The sequence below is a fragment of the Coturnix japonica genome, chromosome 2 (assembly GCF_001577835.2).
Source record: "Coturnix japonica isolate 7356 chromosome 2, Coturnix japonica 2.1, whole genome shotgun sequence".
In the NCBI taxonomy this organism is placed as follows: Eukaryota; Metazoa; Chordata; class Aves; order Galliformes; family Phasianidae; genus Coturnix; species Coturnix japonica.
Window position 1 is genome coordinate 40932367 of NC_029517.1, and position 27824 is coordinate 40960190.

At 43.5% G+C, this 27824-nt stretch overlaps 1 protein-coding gene across 5 annotated transcripts; it reads right to left on the bottom strand.

Moving 5' to 3' along the window:
* Positions 1-27643, bottom strand: UBP1 (upstream binding protein 1). 5 transcript variants are annotated; one of them, XM_015854162.2, is made up of 16 exons: positions 27544-27643; positions 18135-18286; positions 15014-15090; positions 12902-13007; positions 11997-12103; positions 10995-11147; positions 10732-10842; positions 10070-10177; positions 5523-5626; positions 4884-4956; positions 4593-4686; positions 4033-4123; positions 3442-3551; positions 2186-2328; positions 2034-2085; positions 1-1843 (listed from the first exon to the last, which is right to left on the bottom strand). In XM_015854162.2, exons 1-16 carry the CDS (start codon positions 27615-27617, stop codon positions 1806-1808), a joined length of 1593 nt encoding a protein of 530 aa, XP_015709648.2. In that variant the 5' UTR covers positions 27618-27643; the 3' UTR covers positions 1-1805. The 5 variants fall into 5 exon arrangements, with proteins under 5 accessions (XP_015709648.2, XP_015709651.2, XP_032298317.1 ...); XM_015854165.2 differs by having other exon boundaries at positions 4593-4683; positions 4902-4956; positions 27544-27642; XM_032442426.1 differs by lacking the exon at positions 27544-27643 and adding an exon at positions 25177-25303.
* Between the last annotated feature and the right edge of the window lie 181 nt (positions 27644-27824).

Sequence of the window (27824 nt, forward strand, 5' to 3'; positions counted from 1 at the left end):
TTTACAAAATTATTGAAAAACATTTATTATACTTAAATTGAAATGTGTACATCTTATTTTAAAAAACAAAAGCAATTTGCTGGTGCCATAATTTAATTCCAATTTCAAGTGAGCTGGACAAACTACTGTACAACTTCCAATATTCTTTAAAATTAGATGATAGTGGGATAACTTTCCAATCAATCTGTCATAAAACACTCAGATTTCAAGGTGGTTTGAGCTGAAAAGACCATCGGCGGTTCAAGAAAATACCAGGACCAAACGATACCCCTTAAGGTGAACAACTTATAGGCAGAAAAGGAGAGAAAATTTCAGTGCAGAAAGAATAGGAAAAAAAAACTCCAAATCTCTAGCTTTGATGAATTGCAATTTTCAAAATGCTACAGTTTTTAAAAGCTTTCCTGCTAAGCTTGAGCCAGGGATGAGAGGGGACAAAAAAAACAAAGTTGCTTTTTTTACATGCTGTAGTAGTTGTTTACAATGAACACTGCAGCATAAAAAGCAAAGTATTGCCAAGCTTTAAGCCAGAGCACAAGGTGGAAACTTCCAAAGGCACAAAATGACAGGTAAGAAACCGTCATTCAATACCTTCTGTAGTATTCCCTTCTGAGTACCTAAAGAGCTGGAGCGACGTTAAGGGAGGAAATGCTGTGCCACATCTTTACAAGAAATAGCTAAAATGCTGAAAAAGCGCAATGCCTGCTTCAGAGTGAAGGGAGGGAGGGGTCAGATGGAGGAGGCACTGTACCAGCTTTACAGTATGGATCTGAGGGCAAAGAGAAGTCAACAGAAAAGGTACTATGCTCGTCTGTAACAGTGGCTCCAGTGAGGTTTTACCTGCTAAGGAGGCTCCCAGGGCATGTGTTTAGTGTTCCTTAAGCCAGCTGCTCGGTGGTGCTGAAAGTGACAGCAGCCCCCGGTGCCTGCAGGTTCACCTCTCTCTGAGTGTAACTGCACTAAGTCAGAAGGAGCCACCTCACTGCCACTGTGTTTCAACCCCACACTTTACAAGCCAAGAGTTAAACTGCAGCGGTGCTCTGCAGGGAACCTAGGAAACTAAAAATAAAGGATGCATAGGCAATTCATTTCCATTAAGTAAGTTTGTTAAAGCAAAACACAATTACTCGGTACCCCATAGGATTTGTATTAATCCCTCCAGTAAGGTACTATTAATAATGCAGTTTGCTGCATGCATATATTGCATCTGTCTAGGACTTCTTCAAAGCCCTATTCTGGCATTTACACTTCTTACATACACTCTTATACACAATTTACACGGAAGCTGTTGTGACAGCTTTACTCTCCGAGACCCGACAACCTGATCACGATTGGCTTAACTACTCATCTCCACACAGATTAATATGTGCTCTGCTAACATCAAAAAATAAAACCAGCGTAAGGTACAAGCAAGTCCAAGACAAACTGGCACAGAAAGGTAAATGCCCTCAAATAAGTTTACATTCATCTCCAACTGGATACAGGTAGTAGAGAAGCAACAGCGTTTCACCTCTAGAAACTGTATCTACTGGCCATAATTTGCCTTATTTCAGTGAAGGGCAAGCACCTGTGCTTTGTCTTCCATGCCTGTACGTAAGCTGTCATGGCATTATACCTCTCATGAGGACACTTAGCTATGGCAGTGACTTAGAAAGTTCACCTATCAAACAGCTCATTAGAAAGGTCATTTTGTGTTTTCAATATGAAACATCTTATACGGTGAAGCTAGATCCTAAGTTTTTGGATGATCTTCATATTAGGCAGGATTTCGTTCAGCGCTGGAACATCAGTCTAGCAGTTGTGTGGCGTCACTTCAGAATTATATGGAAGCCTTCACCATTTTCAGCTGAAAGAGAAAGCAGTGTCAGTCTGGCATAAGCAGAACCACACCTGTCCAGCAATGCATCAAAACACTGAGGAACAGGCCCAGGTTTCACATGCAGAAGTGGCTCATTACTGCTCTGAGACTGCTTTAAGCAAGCCCTGGTGGTGCAATAAACATCCATGTTCTCAACTATCATTACAAGATACCGTACCTTTTATCGTGGTGAATAAGAAACAGCTTTCATCCTGAAAGTTTTGAACCATCTAAAAAACAACAACAAAAGAACATTTTTGAAACCCTCCTCTGTATGTCCAGAGCAGGTAATTAATTACATCAGGTACTAAAAACAGCCTTTTCCATTACCTGATCACTAACAAGAATGTGGATGCCAGTGGGACCCTGTCTGTAAACCTGGTTGATCTGATGCAAAGGAATATTAAATGCCAAAGCAAGCTTGCGCGTGACTTCTGAGGCTGCCATTTCTTCTAAGTAGATTGCATGATAAACTGCCAGGAAAGGAAAAAAGAACACAAATAAGCACAACACTGACTGGAAAAGGAAAACTGGATGAGAAAACCTGCCTTTGTTTATACAGCCGGCTCTTGGAGGGTTAGAAGCTGCAGATACCTTTCCTCTGCTCTCCCTGGACTCACTAAACAGCACAAGCTGCTTTCTTTCAAGGTAACGGCAGGAGCACAGCTCTGTGCACAGGGAGAGGCCTCTGCTTGCTCTGATACTGAAGCAAAGTACCACATTCTTCCTGTGTCCTGCACAAAACGCAAGCAGCGCAGGCTTTAATGGCCCTTTGGAGTCACCTGAGGGTGACTCTGGAAGTAGTTTTGGAGTGTCTTAAAAGACAACAATACTTCTGAGTTGCACTATGACATTGCTGCTTGAAACAGTGGGCTGCCATCTTTTTGATAAAGAAAGACCTTTTTCATTTGAATAAGTTTTCTTATCAGCAGATTGGAGCTGAGAAGCAGGGATGAAATACAACATGGTAAACAGTCAAAGTAGCTACTCAATGGTATGATGTTGTATTGAGAGTCTTCTATTTTAATAGTGCCAGCAGCCTTTAGCAGCTCTATGCTTGGACATGTTTCTTTCCCAGACCACAGACTGAGGATATCCAGAGCAAAGCACGTATCTGACAGGCGGGGCTCTATTTACAGACCCTCCTCCACCCCAGTTCAAAACACAGGAACACGTATCTGTTCCACCTGAGAACAAACACAGCTACCAATACAGCAGCAACCCATACAGACGTGAAGGATTCTGGTGGGTTGGGTGTGGGCAGGGATGTCTGTTCAATAACAAAATGGTAATTTCAAGTAGCTCCACTCAAAGATTGACGAGAACTTTAATTAAACATAAGTTCCCATCTGTGTTGAAACAAGAGCTGTCTCCTAGGAAAACAATATTAAAGCCATAAGAGAGTAACACAGTGGGGCCGTCTCTCCCTGTCCAAGCTGCACAGAAAATGACAGCAAAATATAACTAAAGATGGCTGTGAATTTAAGGCTTTAAATTTGCAGCTAGCTTTCTACACGCATCTAATAAGCATATCTTGCGTTTCTCAGACACAAAAGCGGTATGTTAAGGGACCCCCCGCTCCATACCGTATATTGCACCATTGCTGCTATCACCGTTGCCTGCATCTTGTCTTTCCAGTTGTATGCTCCTTACTGGCTCCTGACAGACATAGATTGTTAAACGGGGCCTCACAGACCTGCAAGGCAAACAGACCACGGTTACAGAAATGCCTCCCTGCCCTGGTAGAAGTCGTTTGCCACAAGTGTTATTTGTAATTTGTTAATGCCAGCAGTACGCTTGAAATGCTCCTATAAAGGCTCACAGTAGTGAGTGCCCATTTCAGTCAGAATCATGATGGCTCAGTAAAGATGCTGTTCGTAACATCCAAAAGCCTCAGGCTGTTCTTAACTCGCCTACAAGTGCTGCTCTGTGCTGTGGCAACAAATTCACACGTACAGGAAGCCAGCAGTGTGCAGCCTCACCTACACCAGCCCTACAGCTCTGAGCCCACTGCTGCCCACAGCTCAGCAGGGCTTCTCCAAGGGCACCACAGGAACCTCTATCTGACTGCTGCTGCCAGCCCTGGGGCAGCGCTCAGCGCCCATCCAGCTGCTGAATTCTCACTCCCTGCATCTCCATGTTCTAGGAAGCAACAGAACAAAGTCTCTGTGTTTTACCTGGATTTCAGTGCATTATAGAGCCGAATTCCATCGGCTGGACCACAGATTTGTACCAGATCTTCTCTTGTCAGCTTTAATAAATCAGCACCTGGAGAAACACATGAAGATTCTGCTAAGTTTATTCTTGCATATTTATGATTTTTTAGAAGAAACTGTGTTGGTTTAAACCAAGAATAACAAAGCCCGCTTGCTCCTAGGCACTGGCCAGCACTACAAAGCAATGAGCAGCTTTCTACGGGTTCACAATGACTGAGATAAAAGCCAGCAAGAATAATCTGCCATCACTGCCCATAAGTACTGCCATAAGAACACAGCTGAAGTAGCACAAGAAAAGCTACACTACATCTTTTGCTTGAGAGGAAACCTGTTAGACAGTATTAGGCTGTTGTGAACATATGAAGACTACCAGGGGAAAAAAAAGAACTGATTTAAAACTTTTCCAAGGATCTTTGCCTAAATAAACCGAGCACTGAAAAGGCAAATCACACATAAACAAGCTCTGATAAATGTCGATGCCACATTAACACAAAGGTAAATAAAAGGGAAGTTATTGATACCTGAGAAATTTGAGAAGAGTCTTGTATAGGTAGAGAACCTATGCTTGAGCAACCACTGCTGCGTCTCCTGGATTGTGGCTGAAGGATGAAGCTGCTGTAAGAAACCAGGCTGGACATCAACATTTGTATGTAGAAACCAGAACTAAAAAAAAAACAGCAACAAAAAAAAGCAGCACACCCCCAAAATATCGAAGCCTCCCTCAGTTAAATGCTTTCTCTCAATTGGTATTAATGCTAAGACACAAATAAAGCAAAGATACGTCTTTATGCAAATGCAGCCACAGTCAGTACCAGGAAGCCAACACTCACGTCTCCAGACCCTTGAGAGGTTCCATCTCCTTGATGATTTGGGGAGGAAGAATTGCTATGGGGGAGAGGGGGAAAAAAAAGGTATTAAGACAGATTAAACACGGCATAGGCTGCAACTCAATAAACATATCTGAGAGAAAGATCATCACACCCTGATACAGCATCATCCAGTTCCTAACCTCTGTATTCCTCAACACCTGGAGGAGCAGCTTTACCAGCAGTCATGAGATGTTTGTCTGTCTTAAAGGCTGACTGCAGAAGAGCAGTAAAATATGAAGCTAACAAAAGTATACAGATTATACCAGTGTGAATCCTTGATCACCCAAGATTAATTGCAATAACCTAATTAACGTCTCAATGGGACATTTTTTTACTAAGGCAATGAAGACCTTTTATGTCTCACAAATTATGTGAGCTGTGTGAGGGGAAGAGAGAGAGTTGTTAATGAAAGAAGAAGCTATATCAGACTCTCAAATAAATCCATAGGTCAAAGCAAAACACTCTCATTCCCTGATGAAATCAGATAGCAGCAGCAAGGTTCTAGATATACTCAGAAGGCACTTCTGAATATAGCTGATATATGCATGCAATCTTTAGTGAGGCAACAGAAAAGGAAGTTACCTGTCTGGGACACTGTAGGTATTGTGTTGAGCAGAGGTGAAAGTTGGAGCAGGAGTAGGACTATTGTTAACAAATGTTGTTGGAGTATCAGGCCACGGTGAGCACTGAAGGTAAAGAATTCAAACTCAGTTTCTCTTAACAGTTCATTTTTTACTTTCATGCATAATTCTTCTACTTAGATCCAAGATGGGCTTTTTTCCCCACACTGAATTCTGACCTGCAGTTCCAAATACATACTCCTTCCATCCCATACATGACATGCAGATACTCCCAGTGTTTCCCTGTTCTCTCTGGAAGAATGCTACTCACACCTTCACAGTTAACACAATGAAGGCAACAGTGGTGGAACTAATAGAGAACCTGTACAGACTGCTCTGTTTAAAACCAACCACCCCCAACCTCTCTGCTCAGAGAACTTCCTTCATCCTTGAATGAACAGGCCGCTTAACTGCAGGTATAAAGCAGGTGTTCAGCAGCAGTAAGGAAGAATGAGAAGCTCAACTTCACACTGCTGGTCAATCTAATATGGCAGCAATTAAATACAACCTGAGTTCTGTTAAACAAAAATTGTTATTTATTGTAGGACTAAAAATTGTGCTGTATGTGCTGCCTTTCCTAAGCTGCTTGGTAGGCTGGAATTGTTACGCACAAATTCATGCGATCACAAGTGTTCAATAAGACAACTATCCAGCTTAGTCCAAGTCTTTTCTGGCTTATTTTGTAAACTATCATGATAAAAGCCTTTCAAAATTATACTGCAAATTCATTGCTTGAAATAAAAATGATAACCAAACAGATCTGGTATGTTACAAGGCAGCGTTAGAACAACCAAGCTGCCCTAGATAAAGTAAGCTCAGACCGCACCTGTTAGAACAACCAACATTTCTGATACACACATCATGCACCAGTAAAGGAATCCCAGAGTTTTATCAGAGCTTTGCATGGGGAGGGCAGCCACACAAAGACCTTCAGGCATCAGCCACCTTTCCTCCCATGCTGCATATTGCCTGCTGCTGTTCCTACCGAAGCTACTTTTAAAGCTCACCTCAAAGAACCACGTGCCCTAAAGGCATAATTTTAAACAAAAGCTCAACACCGTAACACAAGCTGTTTTTCTAGAGTATTTTTGAAGCTGACTACATTTTCCTTAATTGTCTGAGGTTCTCTAACTAAAGTTTAATGTAAAATGTTCGTCTGAATGCACAGATGCAACCTGTACATCCCCAGCCACTACTCCACTTAGATTCAGTTCCACAAGCATTTCCGTTCAGGGGCAGAAGAATGCACTGGTGTCAGAGCACAGGCTTTGAACCAAGGCACGTCCTGCTGCTCATGTTTCTTTCAAACTCAGCTGAAGTTCTCACAACAAAGCTCTGAGTTTAAAGAGAGAAAGAAGCAGATTCGAGATGAAAAGGACCAAAAGCAAGGAGCCTTTCTTCTCAGGGAAACATACTTCAGTCCTATTCAAAACCAACCACCAACAACAGCAGCAGCACTATGTAACACTGATCCTGCAATGTGGCTGTTGGCTCAGCTCTACTTCCTTCTGTCACAGGTTGTGTATGGCAGGGATGAGCATTTGGACACTGAGATACCTAATATTAAATAGTCCAAGGTAGAAAAAAGCCCAGCATGAAAACTAGAAATGGCTTTGGCACACATTCTTCCAGTGTCTCCTTGCAATTAGTCTGCTCTGGTTGAGCTCTGAAAACACACAATTGTCCAACATTGCAGAAACCTATCAGGTCAGAAAAAAGGTTTAGACAAAATTCTGGGCATCAAGTCCATGAAGACTCAGCAGGCTGGAGCCTTTCTAACATCCCACGTGGCAATTCTGGACCCTGGGGGGCTCTACAAGGGGGGCTGATCACAGATGGCAGCCGGACCTGCCTGCTGCTGCAGGCTCTCCCCAGAGAGCAGTCAGAGCCACTGCGCTGCACTTACAGAGCTGTGGTGACTCAGCACGGGATTCTGTACATTCTTACACCCACAGCTGAGCTAACCAGGGCCATCCAATCAGCTACTGATGTTAACACAGGAATCCCTGGCCACTGCACATAAACTCTGAAAACTGAAAAATGTCACTCCAAGGATGAATCCAAGTGTGTCAAGAGCCACCAGAGAACAGAAGAAGCACTGGTGCTCTATCTTTCTGTGCAACAACCAGCTAAAATATACCCTGGTTAAGCTGTTAGGTGTCAGCACGCACTGCTCTCCATTACTAGCACACTGACACATCACTTCAGATAAAACCATACTCCAGAAATTATGCATTTCTGATTCTTGATAAGGAGAAAACTATTCTGGCTTCCTATCTTTATCATCCTTCTGTATGGGGTATGAATGAAGTTACAGACTTCTGATTAAGGGTTTCACTGAGTTAAATTGGAAGACAGAAAAATCTTCCTTTGCGTGTATCAAAGAATGAATCACAGAATGGCCTGGGTTGAAAAGGACCTCAAAGATCATCTGGTTTCAACCCCTCTACTGTGTGTAGGGTCACCAACCACCAGAGCATGGGACTTTTTAGACATAGCATATTCCATAATGTATTCAAATAAACACAAAACAAGAGCATGCTCCAAAGCAGTCTAACACTTTGGCACACAGCATCACCTTTAGACAACAGGGCAGCTACTTCATTATGCTAAGCTTCTTCCAAGAACCTATAAAGGACTGCTGCCCCATGCGGCTGCAGACCCTTTCTTGTCTGAAGTGGAAAACTTCTACTCTTACAGACTTGATTATTCTGAATGTAGCAGAAGGTATTCCCCAAATGTTACATACACAGATACTACATATCCTGTACATACACCACTACTGATAAAGGATGTAAGGAGAAGCAAGTGTAAGAAATACCACATGCTTCTGCTGCTAAATCGTTCTGCTCCAGCTCCACTTTCTGGCTCTTCCAGCCTCAAAGTTTCATATTCTAAACTTAAGTCATTTACAGAATAAACGTAGCTTCTGCAGCAGTATTTCATAACCAAAACATAAGGCTCCCATCTATTTTAAGGTCTATACCTGGAAGTTTTCTAACTTCCATCTGTGCCTTGTAGCACAACAACGAACCCCACAAGTGGACTAAGCTTAACAAATGGTAGTCTTAGGACTGTGACACATAAAGCACTATAACCAAATGTAACAGTCAGCCAAGTCACTGCTTGCTTTGTTGCCTCATCCAATTCAAGGCAGGGAAAAGAAAGTGTTGGTTGCTTTTCCTTTTCCTCCCTAGGTAAGATCTGGCTTCTGTGTATCTGAAAGACAAATAGTGTGCATCTTCCATTTGACGGCCTCTGGATGAAAGTCACCTGTCCATAAATGTCTGCTCTGAAGCCCAGGATGCAGTGATACGTTTGCAGCCTTTTATAATACTGAGAGAATTAGTGCAGACACTGCGGTGAATACACTGCATCCTAAAACACGAGGTCAGAAAAAAAAGGCAATGATGGAAAGGCACATTTACACGGCATTCTTGTGGAAATGAATGAGAAAGGAAAGACGAGTGACGTGAAAATACCCAGGTGCTCAGGATAGAAGAGCAGAGCAGAATCCTACAGGAGGACCTTCAAGCCCCACACCCACAAAGAGCAGCAGGCAAATTCAGACAGCTCAGCGCTTAAGGCTGCTGGGGAGTGGAGGGGGAGGGAGGAAGTACCTGAAGAACCCATCTAAATAACGCCTGATCCCTCCCTGGTTACAAACAAGAGGCACACGCTGGAGCAAACCCTATGCATCATTTTAATAGATCATAAATGCAAAACTAAATAACGTTTGAGGGACAACAGTCAGGCAGTCGCTGCCTCATTGCTGCTGGAAAGGTAATGGCAATATTTCTGCTCAAACAACAGCCAAATAATTGTATTCCATGGCCAGACAATAAACAGACATTTCAGCTTTGCCAAACGGAAGATGCAGGATGGTTTCTTATCTTAACCATTATTGAGGTCCCACTGGTATCTGCCTTTAGGAAATCTAATGCTAACCCCTGACGAGAAGAACCAGAAGTGTTTTAGATTCAGACTGAGGGGTGCACATACACACAACATGAAGCTGTGCTGACTGTTCTGAACTACATTAAGCCCGCTCGGAGCACAGCATGTAGATGGCTAAGGGAAAAATCAGTAAATAATGATCAACCATGTGCAACACTGCATGTCACTCGAAAATACCGATGTACATGGAAATTCATATTGAATGTAAATTAAAATACGGGACAAAACATTTTCACTACATTTCACTGTTCTTATTTCCACTAAGCACACACATACAGGAAAGCAAAACGCTATTTCATTTAAAGTCGGACAAACGTAAAGCTCTTTACTTTTGTAAAGTCATACAGTCCCTTTGCAACAGTTTATCTTAAGTGTTAGATTTAGGAAGTATTCCTTTGCTAAGAACAAAGATGGAGCAATTGGTAAACATAAGCGGATCGAGTTAAGACACAGCAATCAAAATATTTTTGCTTTGTGTTATGGAAGTTTCTCCTATATCTAACACTGCACAAGGTATCTTGCACAATGAAAAGGTAAGCAGAAGTCCCTTACACTGCCTCGCTTTGCCAGAGAATCACCGTAGTCTGCTGGCAAAGTCCGCTTGCTGGACTTTTTCTGCTCATGTTCAACTGCATCTTCAATTATAGGCTCAAGCCTCATCTGGACAAACACCAAAGATGTGGATCAATTTCTTTTCATTATACAGCGAGGAAAGATCTAAAAGCCTTTTAAAATCCCTGAAATTCTTTAGAAAACCGTATAGAACTAATTGGTGCTTAAATAAAAGAAAATGCAAAAACCGACTGAGGCTCTGGCCTTAAACTCAATAATGTCCAAAAAGAAACAAAACAAACCCCATAGTCTGAAGTGAAATCTTAGTAACTAATTAAATTCTAGATTCCCCCCTGTTTTAATTGTTGGTGTGGTTTTTTTCCCAGCCTTTTCAGCTGGGAGGTTTTTAGATGTGTACCAAAAGGCTCTTGAGTTCAGTACAGTCAGCCAAACAGTGTGCTGCCTTAGCGTGCGTTAATACAAGCATCTATCATCTAAATGAGGTTTATTAAACAGGGTCTGTAAATTTAATGTGGCTGTCTGCTGGACAAGTTTGCCAAACAAAAGCCTATCTTTGCGTGGAACTAATACTTCCCAAATCCTTTCAAGACTATGCCTATGTGTTTCTTCCTCAGCAAACAGAAGCAAATCTGCTTTGTTACCTCTGTGAGAATGGTGGTCTCATAGGAAGGCTGATACTTCTCCTTCTCTTGGGTGGTCTTCTTCTCCATTTTTTCCCTGTCAGTCTTCTGTTTCCTGTCTGCTCCTTTTGGCTAAAAATGAACAGTTACATGAACTTAAAGCAGAAGGAAAACAGATTTGTAACTGAAATCCCATTTCAGAAGTCAAGCAGTAATATAAAGGTGTCCCCCATCTTTAAAAGAGCCTTTGGGTGACTCATTAAATATCTGCTTTCCACCCTTACCTTAAAGACTTTAATTTGACAGCTGGCTGAATGCAGATGATCTGTATATTCTCCATTTTCAGTCTGTTTGAAAGTGTCAACCTGAATCCTAAAAGGAACTCCTTTCTCTCCTCCATGTTTCCGAGGGGTAAATTCAGTGCTGATACAATGTACCTAAAAAACCAATTCGAACAAATAACATTAATTGAAGTACTCTACACAGGAATTTCACTAAGTGTTACCCACACAAGTATGTTTCTAATGGCAAGCAAAAAATGACCCAGCTATCTGAGGACCAATCTGCATAACTAACTTGTATTTTCCCACTCACATGCAAATGAAGCCAAAAATGTTATACCTGAGCTGACAAGGAAGAAAGGAAATAAGCCTATGTGAGACCAACGTCTCTCCAAAACCCACAACTCATTACAGATTCTGAGAATTTGCTGTGAACTGTCATATTTTAAGAAAAACGTATTAGCATGGAAACTTTATCTATCACGAATATAGCAAAAACTTCTTCAAGATACTATTGTTTCATGTACTGTAGCTAGAATAAACTTGAGAGTTACTTGTCATGAGTATTATCAAAGCTACAGAAAGACTCTGGTTTGGAAGAGCTTTTTAATCTCATATGAAAACAGGACATTTTCAAATACCACCTTCATTTAAAGGCAACAGACTTTTTTGGAAAGTACATCTTTATTAGCTAGAAATATCCCCCAAAAGTATCTAATGAGAAGGTAACTAAGTTGAAACTATGAGTTATAATGAATCACGAACATTGCCACCTCAAACTTTATGCTTTTCTTTGTAGTGAAAACAAGTCTGATACAAAAGCACACTAGAAATTGTAATGCAAAACTCCTCATATAACTAACAGCTGCTGAGAACCTGTGCTGCTTAGAAAACTGCTATTTAATGGCCATGTTAGAAACTAAGGAACTTCCTAGTGCAAATCTACCCCTGTTTGTGACCTGAAAGGCATCAAACACAAACATCCAGTCAAGTAAAGTTTCAAACCTGAATAAAAGCAGATGTACATTTTGTTGGATCCCATAAAAATTCAACTGCATTGAGCTGGCTTGGATTTGTCTTGATATCAATGACTCCAACAGACATTGGAATATCTACATTAAAACAAGCGATATAGATTTTTAAATGATCATAAACCAAGAAAACAACATGAATACATTTTAATATAAGGTTACCACGAGCACTTATGAGCACAATGAGAAAACACGGGCTGCCAAAAACAGTTTTTAGGGCAGATCTGAACAATCTTAGTAGGCTCAACATACAAAGTACTCTGTGTATAAGGGTGTTTTTTATTTCCCCCCTCCTCCCCATCAGAGAAACAGGACTCATGAAATAAAAGTATAAAGCTATGCAAAGCAAAGAAATCACATTGATGCCACTTCCACAACCTACTACAGAAAGTTATTTTTATCTGTGTTCTCCTAATTACAGTAACATTCAGGAATCAAAATCACAAAGAGTACTAAGTGTATAAAGGCGCAGAGTTGCTACCTTACTCAGCAGCACGTCTTAAGCACTGGAACAGGCTCCCCAGGGAGAGAGATGGTTGAGTCACCATCCCTGGATGTGTTTAAAAACCATCTGGATGTGGTGCTCAGGGACATGATTGAGCAGAGGATTGTTAGTTTGGGTAGTATTGTTAGGCTCTGATTGGACTTGATGGTCTTTAAGGTCTTTTCTAACCTGAGTGATTCTATGATTCAAGGTTTTAAAGGTACGTGAAAGTGAAAGAACATTTTTGTTCAAAATACACTATGACTGAGTGGCACACAGAACACTGTGCTGTGTTTTTCATCAGTTAGCATAAATGTTAGCATAAATATGATCATGATCGATTTAAATGCGAGTATTTAATCTAATAAAATGCCAACAGATAGAAACAATTATACCTAAATCAAGAAGTCTGTCCCCGGGGCGATTCCACTTCCATCCTTCTAGCTGCTGGTGTTCGGTATATTGCAACCTTCTGTCATGGAACACAACTCTTATAATACTCTAATAAGGAAGAGAACAATAATCTGATGAGCCACAATGTTATTATATGCCTAGAAACAGCCCGAAGACAAAGCACTACAGCATTCCAAAATAGCCATACAGCTGACAAACACATAGTTACAGAAAAATTTAAAACGAAAAACCTTGGCAACCATCAGTATCCCAAAATAACCCAGAGCACTGAAATAAAACTCAACAGAAGGAAACAGCTGAAAACGTGGTAAAAATGGAAAAAGAGATTTACAAATTCTTTATTCTAAAGGTCACGATAAATCACATGCAGCAAAGTGAGCAACACTGGCAGCACAACATCAACACTGCGTAGGCTACATAAACTTGTCTTAGAAAGAAAACACAAAACCATCTTTTATTTAGAAAAGGAGGGAATACAGCTCCACCATTTCATCTCTTCATTGGAAATTTTATGAATTACTGTAGAAAGTTCTAAGACATGAGATTAATAATTCCTCCTAGTACTCGTAAACAGGTTTACATTAAAACTTATTTTAGTTAATGATAAGTAGTATTAAACTCTAAGCTATTCCAGATATTCTACTCGAAATATTTATCTAAAATACTAGGATTTGATTAACTTTATGAATCCGGAAGCAATTATCCAGCAGTACCCATCCTTATGAGCAGTTCTGTTGCAGCTGTGCTCCAAGCCACACTAAAGAAATTTCTGTTCTGCTGCATGAACAAACAAAACAATTTGTAATACAGAGAAAACAAATATATTGTATCGTCTACAGTCATCGACTGTGAGCAGAAGTGCTAAAAACAGAATCAAACTAAGGACTTCTAAACGCAGCACGTCTTCAAGGTATATAATATTGTCTTGATTTTACATCAACGATAACAGAGTGCACATGTTCTTGCGGACAGGCACCAACAAACCACCCCTGGTTGACAAGCATCAAACTTCAGAAGATGCACAAATTCATCAGTGTAAAGCATCCTCTTTCTTAATGTACTGAGATTCTGGCATTTCGGTTTCCAAAGTGGAGGTTATGTTGATGTAGCAGCACAATACCTTGCTACAATAAAGTTTAGTTTATAAAACTTTTACTCTGCTTTGTCTCATTCCACCCACCAAATGGCTCATAACCTATATATGATTCTACACAACTGCAGCAGAGAGACTGTCCAAAGCTATAACAAAGCAGCACCTAATGGGGCAAAACATGCAACATGTTCATTATGGCAAGTCAAAATGCCTGGCTGTAAAGATTTAATTGCAGAACTCCCAAGGCCAAATGTTATACTTGTGCTTAATGCTTCTTCAAATTATCTCTGAACAAGCATCCCACGGACACATAAGAACAAAGCCCAGGACTATACAGGCCAGCCACATTACTCCAATGACACAGCCCAAAGCTGACAGGTAAAGATTCAGCCTCCCACAGGCACACTGTTCTGGTTTAATTTCTCAGTACTGCTGTCAAAGTAACTTAACATTTTCCTCCTTCTCAGAACACAAAACATGAGTAACATTTTCCTGGAAGATTTGATAAAAATTGCAAAGAGAAAAATCTAATTCTGCCCCCTCCAACCCCCTCCCCACCACCACTAGGCCATTCCTTTAATAATACCTACTACAAATTGAGCACAGCCTCTGGGTTGGATTCATCTCACCCTACTTTAGATACTTGAGTTCAATGTACTTCAACAGAGATTCATCTCATCTTTAGAACAGATCAGACTGCAGACCTCGCAAAGGCTAAATGAAGCGATAAGGTCTCCTTTAGTTATCTAAAGTTACATGAAATGAACTCATTCATAGATGGGGAAAATGTGTATGTGTATATTCCTTTAATTTGCAGTAAACTCAAAACAAGCAAAACAACAAAACAAAGCATAAGGTTCCACTATGTCTACTCTTGTCAGTGATCAGATCCATCTCCCTCTGTGAGTTGCTGTGAAACTAAGGGTTAAAAGCTACTCTTTTTTTATATGCAAAAACAGCAGAGATTTGACAGCAACACTCTCAGAGAACTGATGCTCACCTTCACCAGTTTGCCATTGATCTCAGGTATGTCTCCAGCTTTCCGATTATCCAGCATCCGTATTTCGTAGGACTGACCTGTAAAGAAAACATGTGTTATCAACAGAATGGTCAGACCACAAAGCCATTTTGTGCTCAGTGCACCTTAACCAACCTTTGATTCTTACACAAGAGTATCAGTCCCTCAAACTTCTGTTTAAGAGATTTCATAAGAAGACAAAGAAATTTTTGAGACAAGCATATAGATACATTCCAATCTGGAGCTCTGGAAATGTAGCTGCTTTGACAGTATGAAAAGTGGCACAGCACTGATTACTCCAGTCACATCTCCACTGAGCACTATACGTGCTCTCTCAGCTCTTTCTTCAAGAACAGACACAGAAGCAGGGCAGCGATGAGTGGTACGAAATCTAACTGCCCAATGTTTGACACCAAATACATAGCAGGACGCTCTTTCACACAAACAAATAATGACAGAATGGTTAAGAAACCTCTGGAGGTCCTCTTCCAACCTGCTCAAGATGAGACATCCAGACCAACTCCCAACTTCTGAGTTAACTCCGTGGTCAGAGATTCCACAACCTCTATGGACAACCCCTGCCAGTGCTCTGTAACCCACTCAGTGCAGAAGTGTTTCCTAGTGTTCAGAGGGAACCTCCTGTGTTTCAGTCTGTGCCCACTGCATCTTGTCTTAGCGCTGGCCACCACTGACAAGAGCCTGGTTCTTTCCTCTCTGTACCCTTCCTTCAGGTATTTGTACATGAGATAATTCCCAGCTCCCTTAGCCCCTCCTCATTGGTGAAGTGCTCCAGTCTCTTCATCATCTTCATGGCCTCTTCTGTATGTCTATGCATCTCTAGCACTGAGGACCCCAGAACTGGACACAGAACTTCAGGTCTGACCCCACCAGTTTTGAGTAGAGGGGGATCGTCTCCCTTACCTGCTGACAATACTTTGCCTAATGCAGCTTAGGACACCATTTACCTTTTTTCCTGCAAGGACACACTACTGGCTCACATTCAATCTGGTGTCCACCTGGACTCCCATCTCCTTTCCTGACAAACTGCTCTCCAACTGAGAGATTATTAACCACGCCCATTTCCCAGAAGAGATTTTGTGGTTTTCCCATAATGATGTTCTGCAAGCATTTCCTTGCTGACATGCTTCATCTCTCCTCAGCAGTCCTTTGCATTCACAGAACTGTAAGCCTAGCTGCGCTGTATAAACAAACCTACAAGCTTTCCCTCTAACAAGGATTCTCTCCCATACCATCCCTGCTATTTGAGGATGTACATCTAATTGAACAGCAGCCAGCTTAGAACATTGTCCTACAGCTCTGATGTTCATTCTCAACGGACTCATTTAACAGCTCTTACAACTAAAAACCCTAACAACCATCATCACTCCAAGATCTGAACTCCTGGCATCAGCTCTAGCTGAAAACCTCATCACTTAAAATATTCCATTAGCTACTTTCTTTAAAACACTTACTGACAGAGAGTAAAGCCAGGACACACTTAGGTGTTCCCTTAGGAAATGTCATCCTACCTTAACAGATACTGTAAACATTCTCTTGGCTTCTGGTAGCCTTGATCCAGTACAGTAAGATAACTATGAAACTGAAGAGGGAATCCGAGCAGTAAATGAATTTATTTAGAACAAGTGTATACCAATGTCTTTATTTTTCAACGTCAGCAAGTTACCTAGGACACTGCAAAACCACAAAACAACTCTGCAAGAAATCTTTATATGAGCAGAGATTTTCAAGGCCAGATGAAACAATTACAGTTATTTCAGACAGCAGTACTTAAATGGCAAGCTCTCTCTCAGAAGTCAGATAGCACCTCTTATTTCAGCTTGCTATCTTGTGCTGCTTCCCCTGCGTGCTGAGCTGACCTTCAAGCGCTGTGTGGGCAGGGAGGCTGGATCCTGTCCCTGAAGAAAAAGCCTATTTCTACAGATACCAGATTTTTCTAAACAGTGCCAAGCACGCTGCTGGTCCAGCACACTGATGCAACTGTACTGCTTACTGCTAAAGAGCACGCAGGGTACAAAAAGTGATTAAAAAAAGAGTAAGCCTGACTAAGCAAATTGCTGAACTGTGCAATCATGTGTCTGTAAGACACGACTAATTGCCTCAAGAACTTCCAATACTCTCCCATCAGTAGACAAGTCAAGTAATGTTTAAGGTATATTTAGACAGACTTGCTGCTGCAAGATGAAGCACTTGGCAACTTTATTCACATGGAAAGCTCAAAATGATTCCTTGTCACCATGTCATTATGAAATTAGATACAATCTGCTCTCATTGAATTAAGGGGCCCAGTGTGCAATGAAACTTTTTCAGGTACCAATGAAAATTCAGCAATGCATATTTTAATGTATGTCCTCTGACCTGCATAATAAGTGCATTGCTCAAAGAAGCACCTGAGCTAAAAAGATAAAATGCACCAAAACGCAGTAGGATGTGGAAAATAAAAGGTGTATGTTTTTTGGTTTGGTATTTTTCACACAAACTGTGCTGAAGAACCACGCCTTCTAACTACAGTGCAGTCTATTGAGACTTCTATGTGCTGGTACACAAAGGAAAATCAAACCCACAAAGGAACAGTGATCCTGTGGTATTAGAGCTGGAGTAAGGAGAGGGAGAGTGTACAAAGGTTATCAATATAGTCCAAAAACTGTAAAAGAATTTTGATTGCAGTTGAAAACACTAGCTGGTTGAACTTAAGGCAGCAATGGCATTTCCAGAGGTGAGGGAGGTTTTGTCACATATTGTATTACTCAGCATTCACTGCTGCCTGTAGAAAGCAAGCCATAGTGTCACACAAGCCAGACACAGGCTACAAAAGAAATCCAGCAAAACTCAGTGGGGATATCCATCTACTTCATGATAAATGCAGACAAGACAAAAGGGAGACACGCACAGCTGGTAACTACAGAGGTAGCTGCACTTGTGCTTGTTTCAAACAGAAGACATACCGTGATCCACGTACCACGTGGACAACACAGGATCGCTATCAAGTTACCCAGACTCAAAATATGAACAAATTTAGTTCTGATATTTACACCATAAGCTGGTGGATTCAGGATAGTTACGCCTGCAATCTATGCATACCAACCTTGATTCAAGTACGTCAGAGTTTCATCATATAATTTCACTGCTGGAGATGTCGCAGCACACATAACGTACTGGAAGGGTGGGTGTTGAGCCTCATTTTCTGGTGGAAGGCTGGAATCTTCTTGTTTGAAAATAGGCAGCGCCAAAACATCACTGAAAAGAAAAAAAGCAATAACTTTGTGAGACTGTTGGCCTCACCTCGCCCAAAATTTAAGACACAACTGAAAATCCTTCTCCCCATTTAATGTAATTTTATTTAACATGAATTCCGCTGACACTGAATATTTTTCAGACTTAATTGGTTTTACCACACCGAACAGTCCAGTAACAATTAAGCAGCAGACTCACAAGGTACAGGCAGCATATACAGTAATTTGCTTCACTTACTGAACAAAAAAAGACTGGCAAACCTTGCATTTCTATTTTCTGAAGCATAAACAGTAATCCATGCCATCCACAGGCAGCATGTAAGAAACTGAACTTTACCACAACCAATGACACACTTTCTACAGAATACTCTGTACTAGCAGTGTATTCATTTGTTGCCTTTGTATACAGAAATAGGCCACCAGTTCTCAAAGAGATAAGCGAGTTTTACTCCAGGATAGTGTTTTACCACCACTGAATTTCTGTTCTTGATTAAATTCCAACCTGCAGAACCACAGAGCCTTTTGCAAAGACTGGTTTCTGAACTGAAGCAAGATATCTCATATCATCTCCACTGCTCAGTCTTTAATCCAAACATCTCTCTTATGTTTCTTCCCCTTCCATTTATTACAAACATTAATTTAACACATTCTGTAAAAGAAATGTACAGGTCTTGTCCAAAATGAACTACCATTTATTCTTTGTACTCTGTAGAGTTTTTGAAGTAAAGTTACGTTTTGTCATTGCTAAGTGCTGTTCCAGCCTGCTCTATTGGAAGGCAATTCTCACAGAGGGTTCGCAGTCTCTCCCAGAAGTAACAAGTAGAATTTCAAAAAGACATCCACACAGGTTCCTTGGCTCCTTTCCATTAGGAGGGAGGCACAGGAGATGCTATGAAAGAAGGCAATAAGGCAGGAAGCTTAGTATGAGAAAGCACTAAAAGCCTGTTGGAGCGATGTCAGCTCCCAGACCTGGAAGCCAGAGGAGGCTGTATTCCTTAACAAAGATAAAGAGCTCCTTTCTATAGACAAAAGCTGCCACATATCCAGAGGCAGGAGAGAAAATGCCTTAGGTCAGTGGGCTACTATGTGAGGATAAGACAAAGGGAAGCCTCCCATGGCTGAGCAGAGGCAGCCCAACATGGGAGGGAGCCCTGCCACGAGCCAGGGAGAAGCACTGCCCCAAGATGGGACTTCAGCACCAGGAACCTGTGTCCGTGACACACTTTGGAATGCTGAACAGTTGTCAGAGCTTTTACAAGGAGGAACTTTAAAATGGAAAGAACATGGGAATAATTAAAGTGTTTAAAATACACACACATAAGAGCAGAAGTGCAATAAAAAAAGGCATGCAAAGCATCTCACCAAATGAATAATCCACGGCCCTCAGTGCATGCAGTACTTGCTTTCACCTAACACAAGATTGAAAAGCGAGTCTCTCGTGTACTTACATAAATCACCTTTCAAGTCCTTACCTGTAAACCACAGGTAGAACATGAAAATGCACCTGGCCTACCTTAAGAATGTGTGCAGTGGTTAAGGAGGCAGTTAAACTAACAGACGAGGCTCTGGAAGCCACCAAACACTGAGGACAAATTTAAGCAGCTTGAAACCTGCTTTATCTAATACTTGCAGAGTGGTGATGACTAACTGCTACTGCAGAGGGAAAAAGGCATCCTACTCCAACCACACCATTTAGCTGTAAAGAGCACACAAAGCACGTCCTTAAAAGCCACCATTCCAAGGAAAAAAAAGCTCCAGAAAAATGGCACAAAGTCTAAAAGAACCTGAAGAGATTGAGATTGTCCCCACACAGAAGCATACGTGTCTCTGGGAAAGGAAAGTCCTCTGGGCACCAGCACATTCCAAAGGGAAAGAGAAGCCGGAGCAATTCAAAACTACCTCCGAGATGACATGAAACACCATCTCATTAACATTTAGCTTTGTTGACTACGAGAATGGAATGTCAGCGTTCTCACATTCAAACAGAGATTAAAGCTGAGAGCATCAGTAAGGTATTAATAAACTCCTGCAAATCTTGGTTGTAAAGCGTCGGTGACAAAGAAACATCCCCTGATTTCAACCCAACTATTAACTCCTCTTAAGGAAGGAACTCAGAAATCAGCTCTGTCTCACTCCAATGAGGCTCTTCTGGCACCGAGGCACAACAACTGAGCACGGCCCATCCCATTCAATAATTGAGAGCCCATCGTTCAGCAGAGCAGGTTTTCTGAGCGCAGCTGGCATAAGGAATTCCTGCCACATGGGCCATTTTCCCTTCCCCCTCCAAAATATTTTGCAGGGCTACTTAGGGATCTCTATCAGCACATAGCACAGCCTAACATACAGCTACACAGCTGAGCGTGGTGGAAAATGTTACTGTAGGCAAACCCCATCCTGCCAAACATAACCCAAGGGCGGGCATAATGGGTTATGCTCATTTTCTTTCTCATGCATAGTTAAAAAAATAACACAATCACTGAACCCCTGTGTTTACTTAGGAAATCATCACAGAATCATAGAATTACCCAGGTTGGAAAAGAGCTTGAAGATCATCAAGTCCAACCACAGCCTAACCATAGTACCCTAACTCTAACAACCCTCTGCTAAATCATATCCCTGAGCACCACATCATAACCAGCATCCTGTCATCATCCTTCTGCTCACTCACTCGGTGCAATTTTATCAGTCGGTCCAAAGCAGATTAGCAGCAGGCGCTTCTACCAGCTCCGCTCAGGTTGTCCAACACAGCACGTGAGCTACAACAGAGCAGCACTATTTCGCCAATCATACTGTTTGCTAGTCTTACTGACAGCATGTGAATAAGCAGACAAACCTTGGATGACCTATCAGACAAACCTTGGATGACCCATCAAGGTTTACTCTCCTGATGCAAGATACATTTTTGAAGCTATTTGCTCCAGGAAGGGAAGACTTGTCTTGGGCCCTCATGATTTGTTATTTAAAGCTCTCAAGTGAAAGCGCTCTTTCCTGCTAGAGAAAGGAGAAATGATTCCTAGACAACCAGAGTTAATCCTCATCACACAGCAGAAGTGTGCTGTAAACACCTCTGCAACACCCAGCTGTAACTATCCAAGCCAGAGAAGCACACACGTGAAGCCGCAGCACACGAGAGTGGTGATGCACACAAGAGGAAGCAAGGTGCACATCACAGCTTGAAGCACAGCACCCAGTGGGATGGATGACACGTGATAAGCTCCCCCACTTTCAGTAGCCCACATGAACAAAGTACAGAAAGGCCAAGAAAAACATGACTTGACTTTTTCCCATGCTTGTGAAATGCCTTTGTTGGCTGCAAAAATCACCTTCCTTCCAAATACAAAATCCTGCCTATTGATTTGATGGTCATAAAACTAAAGAGCCACCTCCTGTCCTTACAAGAATAGGAACTAGCATGTCATCAAAATTGCAAGTGACACTACATCAATCACCTGCCTTATCTGTGTCTGCACTGTGTGCTTTAGGGTGTGAGAGCACTAAAGCATCCAAGAACACACAGATCTTTTGAAACTTTAAACCACGGTTTACAAGGGCTAATACCTTGAGAAAAATGTTTCTGGAGCACTGTTTGAATAGGAGTTAAGCTCTGCGCTGTTCAGGTGTCTGAACAAGCAATAGGAACATGTAAAGAAACAGGCTGATACCACCCAGCACTTTCCCTACATCCAGAAAAGGAAATTCAGTGTAAGAAGAGATCACCAGCGGTAGCTGCTGGGAAACAACTTTCTCTGACGTGACACAAGACAAATGGGAAAACAGGTGCAAACGTACCGCTGTGCTGGGAACCCTGCAAACCTGCAGAATGGAAACTCAAAAGCTTCAAGGCCTCGGCTTATGGGAAGTCTGGCAGCAGACATCCATCCACACAGCACAATCCTACAAGCTCTGTATTCCTAACCTCGCCATGGAACCAAGACAGTGTACAACCAAGGTTTGTTTACGGTCGCATATCCCTGATTCTTCTCCAACACATGGAGACCAGGCAGCTGCTCCAATTTGCACCATCTGGGGTATGGACTGCTGATATCTAAGAGACCTACTCTCAGTTCTTCTGTACACCATGAGGAGTGAACACTGAATACAAGTATGGGAGCTGAAAGGCCTTTTCATTGACCTCTTATCACGTATCCAACCGCGGGATGGTGGGGAAGAAATGAAAAGAAAAACCAGAACAGTGTCAGTGATGTGGAATGAGATTTATCTCTCAACACGGCCACTGAACCACTGGTGACCAGAAATGCTTTCTGTGGCAATAAAGGCTTCGGTTTGTGGATTTTCTCTCTCCCCAGATACCTATTTCCTGACAAATACTTACATACTTGTGCCTGCACACAGAATCAGGCTCCAAAGCTGATCAGTACATAACATCGTATTTTACACAGTCCCGAGGTCAGTGAAAAGTATTTTTTCTGCAGTGAAAGACATAAAAGTAGAAGAGACTACTACAACATCAGACTTCTTATTTGTGATGCAGAAAACACCGCACTTATTTAAAAACAAAAACATTCTGTGGGACACCTTAAGTCAGCCCTTGTCTTAAAAAAGGAATGTGTTACCAGTGGCAGTTTCAGAGCAATGGGTGGGATATGGGGTAAGTAAGCAGTCATCCAGGACCAGGTTGGATGGGGCCCTGGGCAACCTGATCTAGTAAGGGTGTATGTTTGGTGGCCCTGCCAGGCAGGGGGGTTGGAACTACATGATCCTTGAGGTCCCTTCCAACCCGGGTCATTCTGTGATTCTGTCTGACAGAAAGAGCCACAAGGGGCAGCAGGGCCTGAACCACACAACTCCATTTCTATCTTTCTGCATAGGGACTGCAAAGTTAGGATGGTAACTGTCATGAGCCAGCCTTGTTAAATAGATGTCAATAAAAGGAGACCCAGAAGCTGTGAGGGTCTTTCTCTTTCTCACTTGAGAGCAATAGGATGAGCTGGAGGATAGTCTCCTAACTCAACATAAATAACCTCAGTGGATACTTCATGCCCAGCCTCGGAGGCGAGTTGATGTACAACATTCCCTCAGCATTCAAGGCCACAGGCAGCTTCCCACAGCACAGCAAAACCAAACCACCTGCAGCAGCCTCCCACTGCCTCCAGCTCCCCACACACACCTTGTGCTTTCCAAGGGGACAGGAGAGTCGAACCAACTTCATGTCCCAAAAATGGAGCCACGCCTGAAATAATCACGTTTCCTAAGGACAGGCCTTAATTTCTGCACCACTGGGGTTCTATGCACTTAAAGAAATCCATATATTGTGCCTCTAAATTACACATAAAAATTCAACCACGTGTACTAATGTACTTCTTATATTTGTGCTCATTTAACTTAAATCAATTAATACAGCAAATCACTCTGGTTACATACAGAATTTTGCTAGAGAAATGGCAAGCAGTTCCTTGAGGTTCTCTTTTCAATCATTCTCCACCTTCTAATAGTTCACACCAAAGATCAGTGGTCCCCAAAATTATCTTCTATTGCTACGCTATGAAGATAATGTCTTTGGTCATGGATATTTAAGTGATAGGAAATCACCACACAATCACAGAATGACCCGGGTTGGAAGGGACCTCAAGGATCATGTAGTTCCAACCCCCCTGCCTGGCAGGGCCACCAAACATACACGAGATCAGGTTGCCCACGAGGCCCGTCCAAAGCCTGGTCTTTGAACACCTCCAATGGACGGGCATCACAACCTCCCTGGGCAGCCCCTGTTCCAGGGCCTTAAACCACTTCTTCCTAGTGAAGACTTCCCTCCCTAACATCCAACCTAAATCTTTCCCTCTTTCAACTTAAATCCATTTCACCAGGAGGATGAGTGCTGCTATGCAACATCGTCCCTGCCAGGTTAACATAACAGCAATACTCACATTCACTACTGCTAAAGATACTTCCATTTGTACTGAAATTCCTGGCTATACACTCATTGCCTGAATTAGAGGGGAAAAAGAAAAGCAGAAAAGCTGAGTTTCAAGACTGTAAAGAAATTCTGAGCACTGTTTAAAGATAAATCTTCAGAGATGCTGTGTCAGGCCAGCTTCCTTCAAAGAAACCAGCTATTACTGCTCACTAGCAATATCCACACGAATAAAGCCAAATACTCCGCATCAGGGCACACACACCAACCCAATACAAAGCCATAGAGCTGGAGGAAGGTTCTTCCCAATATTCTTTTTGTGTTACCGTGTGTTACTAGGAGGAGAGATTAACTCCATAAACAGACAGGGAAATCCTTCGAAAGCCCATTCAAACCTTTCGACACTAACAAGTTACAAACCGAACCGCTCTGCCCATAACTTAGATCAAACACACTTTATTTCTAAGCTTATCTTAACTTTGGAAAGCACACCCAGAGATTACTTAAACATTTCTACAGTAAGGCCTGGAAAACAGTCAAGAGGAGAAGAAACTGCTGAGCTCCAATAGAAAGAGCTGCATGGCAAAGGGAGGAAAAAATGGAGGTCATCAAAGGCCCACTCCACGCATAAATATGAAACAATAAACAGAGTGAGTAAAGTACAGCCATCTTACTATTCGATTAACAGCCACAACGTTTACTCGCTTCTACAACGTTACAAAGAGAAGGCAGCCACGGTTTGCTGCCAAGTCCAAGTGCAGACTAGAACCGAGCAGCACAATGTTCTCTTAGAGGTGTGAGGCGCAGGAAATGCCGGTTTCGGGACGGGAACGGCAGGCAGGGCCGCAGGCGGGGGAGCAGCAGAGGGCACCCCCTGCCACGTGCCCGCTCTCGGGGTGCGGGAAACGAGAACGAGGGGAGGAGGGGAAAAGCAGGAACAGCGGGAAGGAGAAGGAAGGAAGCAGTAAAGCCGCCGCCTCGCTCCGCTTAGAGCAGCCCGCCCGCCCGCCCCCGGGGCGCACCTCATGCTGTAGGCGCCGGCTCCCAGCTCCTGCCCGATGCCGGAGAGGCTGGCGTCGAAGTCGTGCACCAGCCCGGACTCGATTCACCTCGTCCATCTTCAGCACCCACGCATCTTCCGCCGCCCCCGCGGCTCGGCGGCGCCGCGGGAGGAGCCGGACGGGGAGGAGCGGCCCGGCCGGAGCCTCCGCCGGGAGGCGGCGTCTCGGCGGGCGGCGCGGGGCGGGAAGAAGCGAGAGGGGCCCGGGGGCGGCGCGAGCCGGGGCGGGACGGACAAACGCGTGCGGAGCGAGGGAGCGCGCCGCGCTCAGCCCCGGGGGGACCCTTCGCCCGTGGCGCGACTGGGCGCGGGCCGCGCCTCAGCATTCCTGCGGCCGCCCGGCCGACCAGAGGAGCCGAGGGCCCGGCGGCCGCGCCTCCTCCCCGTTCCCTTCTTCCCGTGACCGGACACCCCTCGGGGCCGCCGTCCGAGCTCCGACCCAGCTCAGCGGCGCCTCTCGCCACATCCTTCGCCGGGGCGGCGGCAGCTGCAGCGCGGGCACCCGCGGCCCAGCGCCGCCTCACGCCAACATGGCGGCCTCTCACACAACCCCCGCCTCGAGCCGCCGCTGCCGGGTCACGGCCCGCCCGCTGTGGGAAGGACCAATGGGAAGGGAGCGGGAGAGGATGAGGGGGCGGAGGCAGCCAATCCAGCGGGCGCTCCCCTCACACCGTGAAGGCGTCACGGAGAACAGCCCCGCCTCAGGACGGAGCGCGGCGATACGGAGCGGCATCATCCCGACATCGAGACGGGGGAGCGGGGCATGACGGGAACCGCATCTCGGAAACGGAAACGGAGAGGAAGCGGAAATTGAGAGGAAGCGGAAGTAAGAGGAAGCGGAAACTGAGAGGAAGCGGAAGTGGCGGCGGGGCGTTGTGAGGCGGCCTCATCTACCAAACCCCAGCTCATGAATAGTGCTGTCAGTTCAGGTGCTGAACATCAGTTACATCCAAGGTGCTGAACATCAGTTAAATCGTGCATTTCTAACCCCCCGTACACACGTTCCTTTCGCCATCTGCTCCCCACGAGCACTGACATCCTCGCATTAGTCAGCTCTTTCTATACAAACCTTACTTCCATGTAGACGTGGGACTGATGTATTTGACCTCATTGCAGCCTTTCAATACCTGAAGGGAACTTAACTCCCAGGAGGGGAGTAAACTCTTGGAAAGGGCTGACAATAGGCAGGACACGGGGGAAATGGGTTTTAAGTTGAAAGAAGGAAGATTTAGGTTGGATGTTAGGGGGAAGTTCTTCACTAGGAGAGTGGTCAGGCCGGAACGGGCTGCCAGGGAGGTTGTGGATGCCCCGTCCTTGAGACGGTGGTGGAGGTGTTCAAGACCAGGTTGGACGGGGCCCTGGGCAACCTGATCTAGTAAATGTGTATGTTTGGTGGCCCTGCCAGGCAGGGGGGTTGGATCTACATGATCCTTGAGATCCCTTCCAACCCGGGTCATTCTGTGATTCTGTATTGACAGAGCCGAACATCTACGGCCAGGCTGAAGGTGCAAGGTAAGGCCTGAAGCAGATGCCCGTATCAAAGTGCATTAAGCACTGCCATGTTTGTACTCATAAGCTCAAATGCAATAAGGTGAGGTTGAACAGAGCCAGCCATGTTACAGTTTGAAACTCCAAGTCAGGATTATCTGCAATCTGTGAACTTTGCCCTTGTTAAACACAGTCATTTTTAAGAAGCATTTGAATACAAATAAAGTTGTACGCAATTGTTTGCACGCAAATAGTGTTTTAGTACACAGATAATACTTGCTTGTACACAAATAATTCTGTTCCGAAGAGGTAAGGTAAGTTCATTAGAATACACTGATGCAATAAGATGTATATTGCATCAGATTGCAGCACGGTGTTTAACCACTGTGTCCTCCCTGATGCTACAAGGGGCTGCACATCAACTGAACTTCAATAGGTAGAACGCATGTTTGAAACTACCCCTGAGACACTGAGATACTTCTAAGTCTGTATGACTTCACATAAACAAGAGCGTTACACTTGGAATACTCACGGAACCTCAAAGAGAAACAGTCAAAGTTAAGACATTTGTGGATATCATTTAAAGCATTTGTTAGACATTTCAGTGCTGTTACAAGCACTCGCAGGGTGGCACAGTTAGGAAGATCATGAAGCTGTAGTAAAGTAGATCTGCACTACAGTGACTCCACTGAACAGAGGTTTATCAGTGGGTCTACAATCACCAGCTCTATATGAAAGCTTGAGCTTGTGCATTAGCAAAGGCTGCACAGACTACATTATTGGGTGCCATAATGTTATAACTACTGTTATTTATAATTACCCACAATCATTATTATCTTACCGCAGGTAGCTGCTGTTAGCGGTGGGATACTGGTGATGGTGGTAATGTTCAGGCTGACTGTGCCAGAAAAGCATTTTGGGATGAGATGAAGCGTTGTGCTCAACCAAGAGATGGTCACTGCAGTGATGGGAGAGAGGAGAGAGAAGAAAACACACAGTCAGATGAAATTTGCAGTTACTTCCTCTCACACCTTTATATTTAGCCTCTGCCACCACGTTTGCAGGTGTCGCTCTCTGCAGAAGAGACAGATAGCTGTAAGTCTTGGCTGGTCCCCGCCTCCT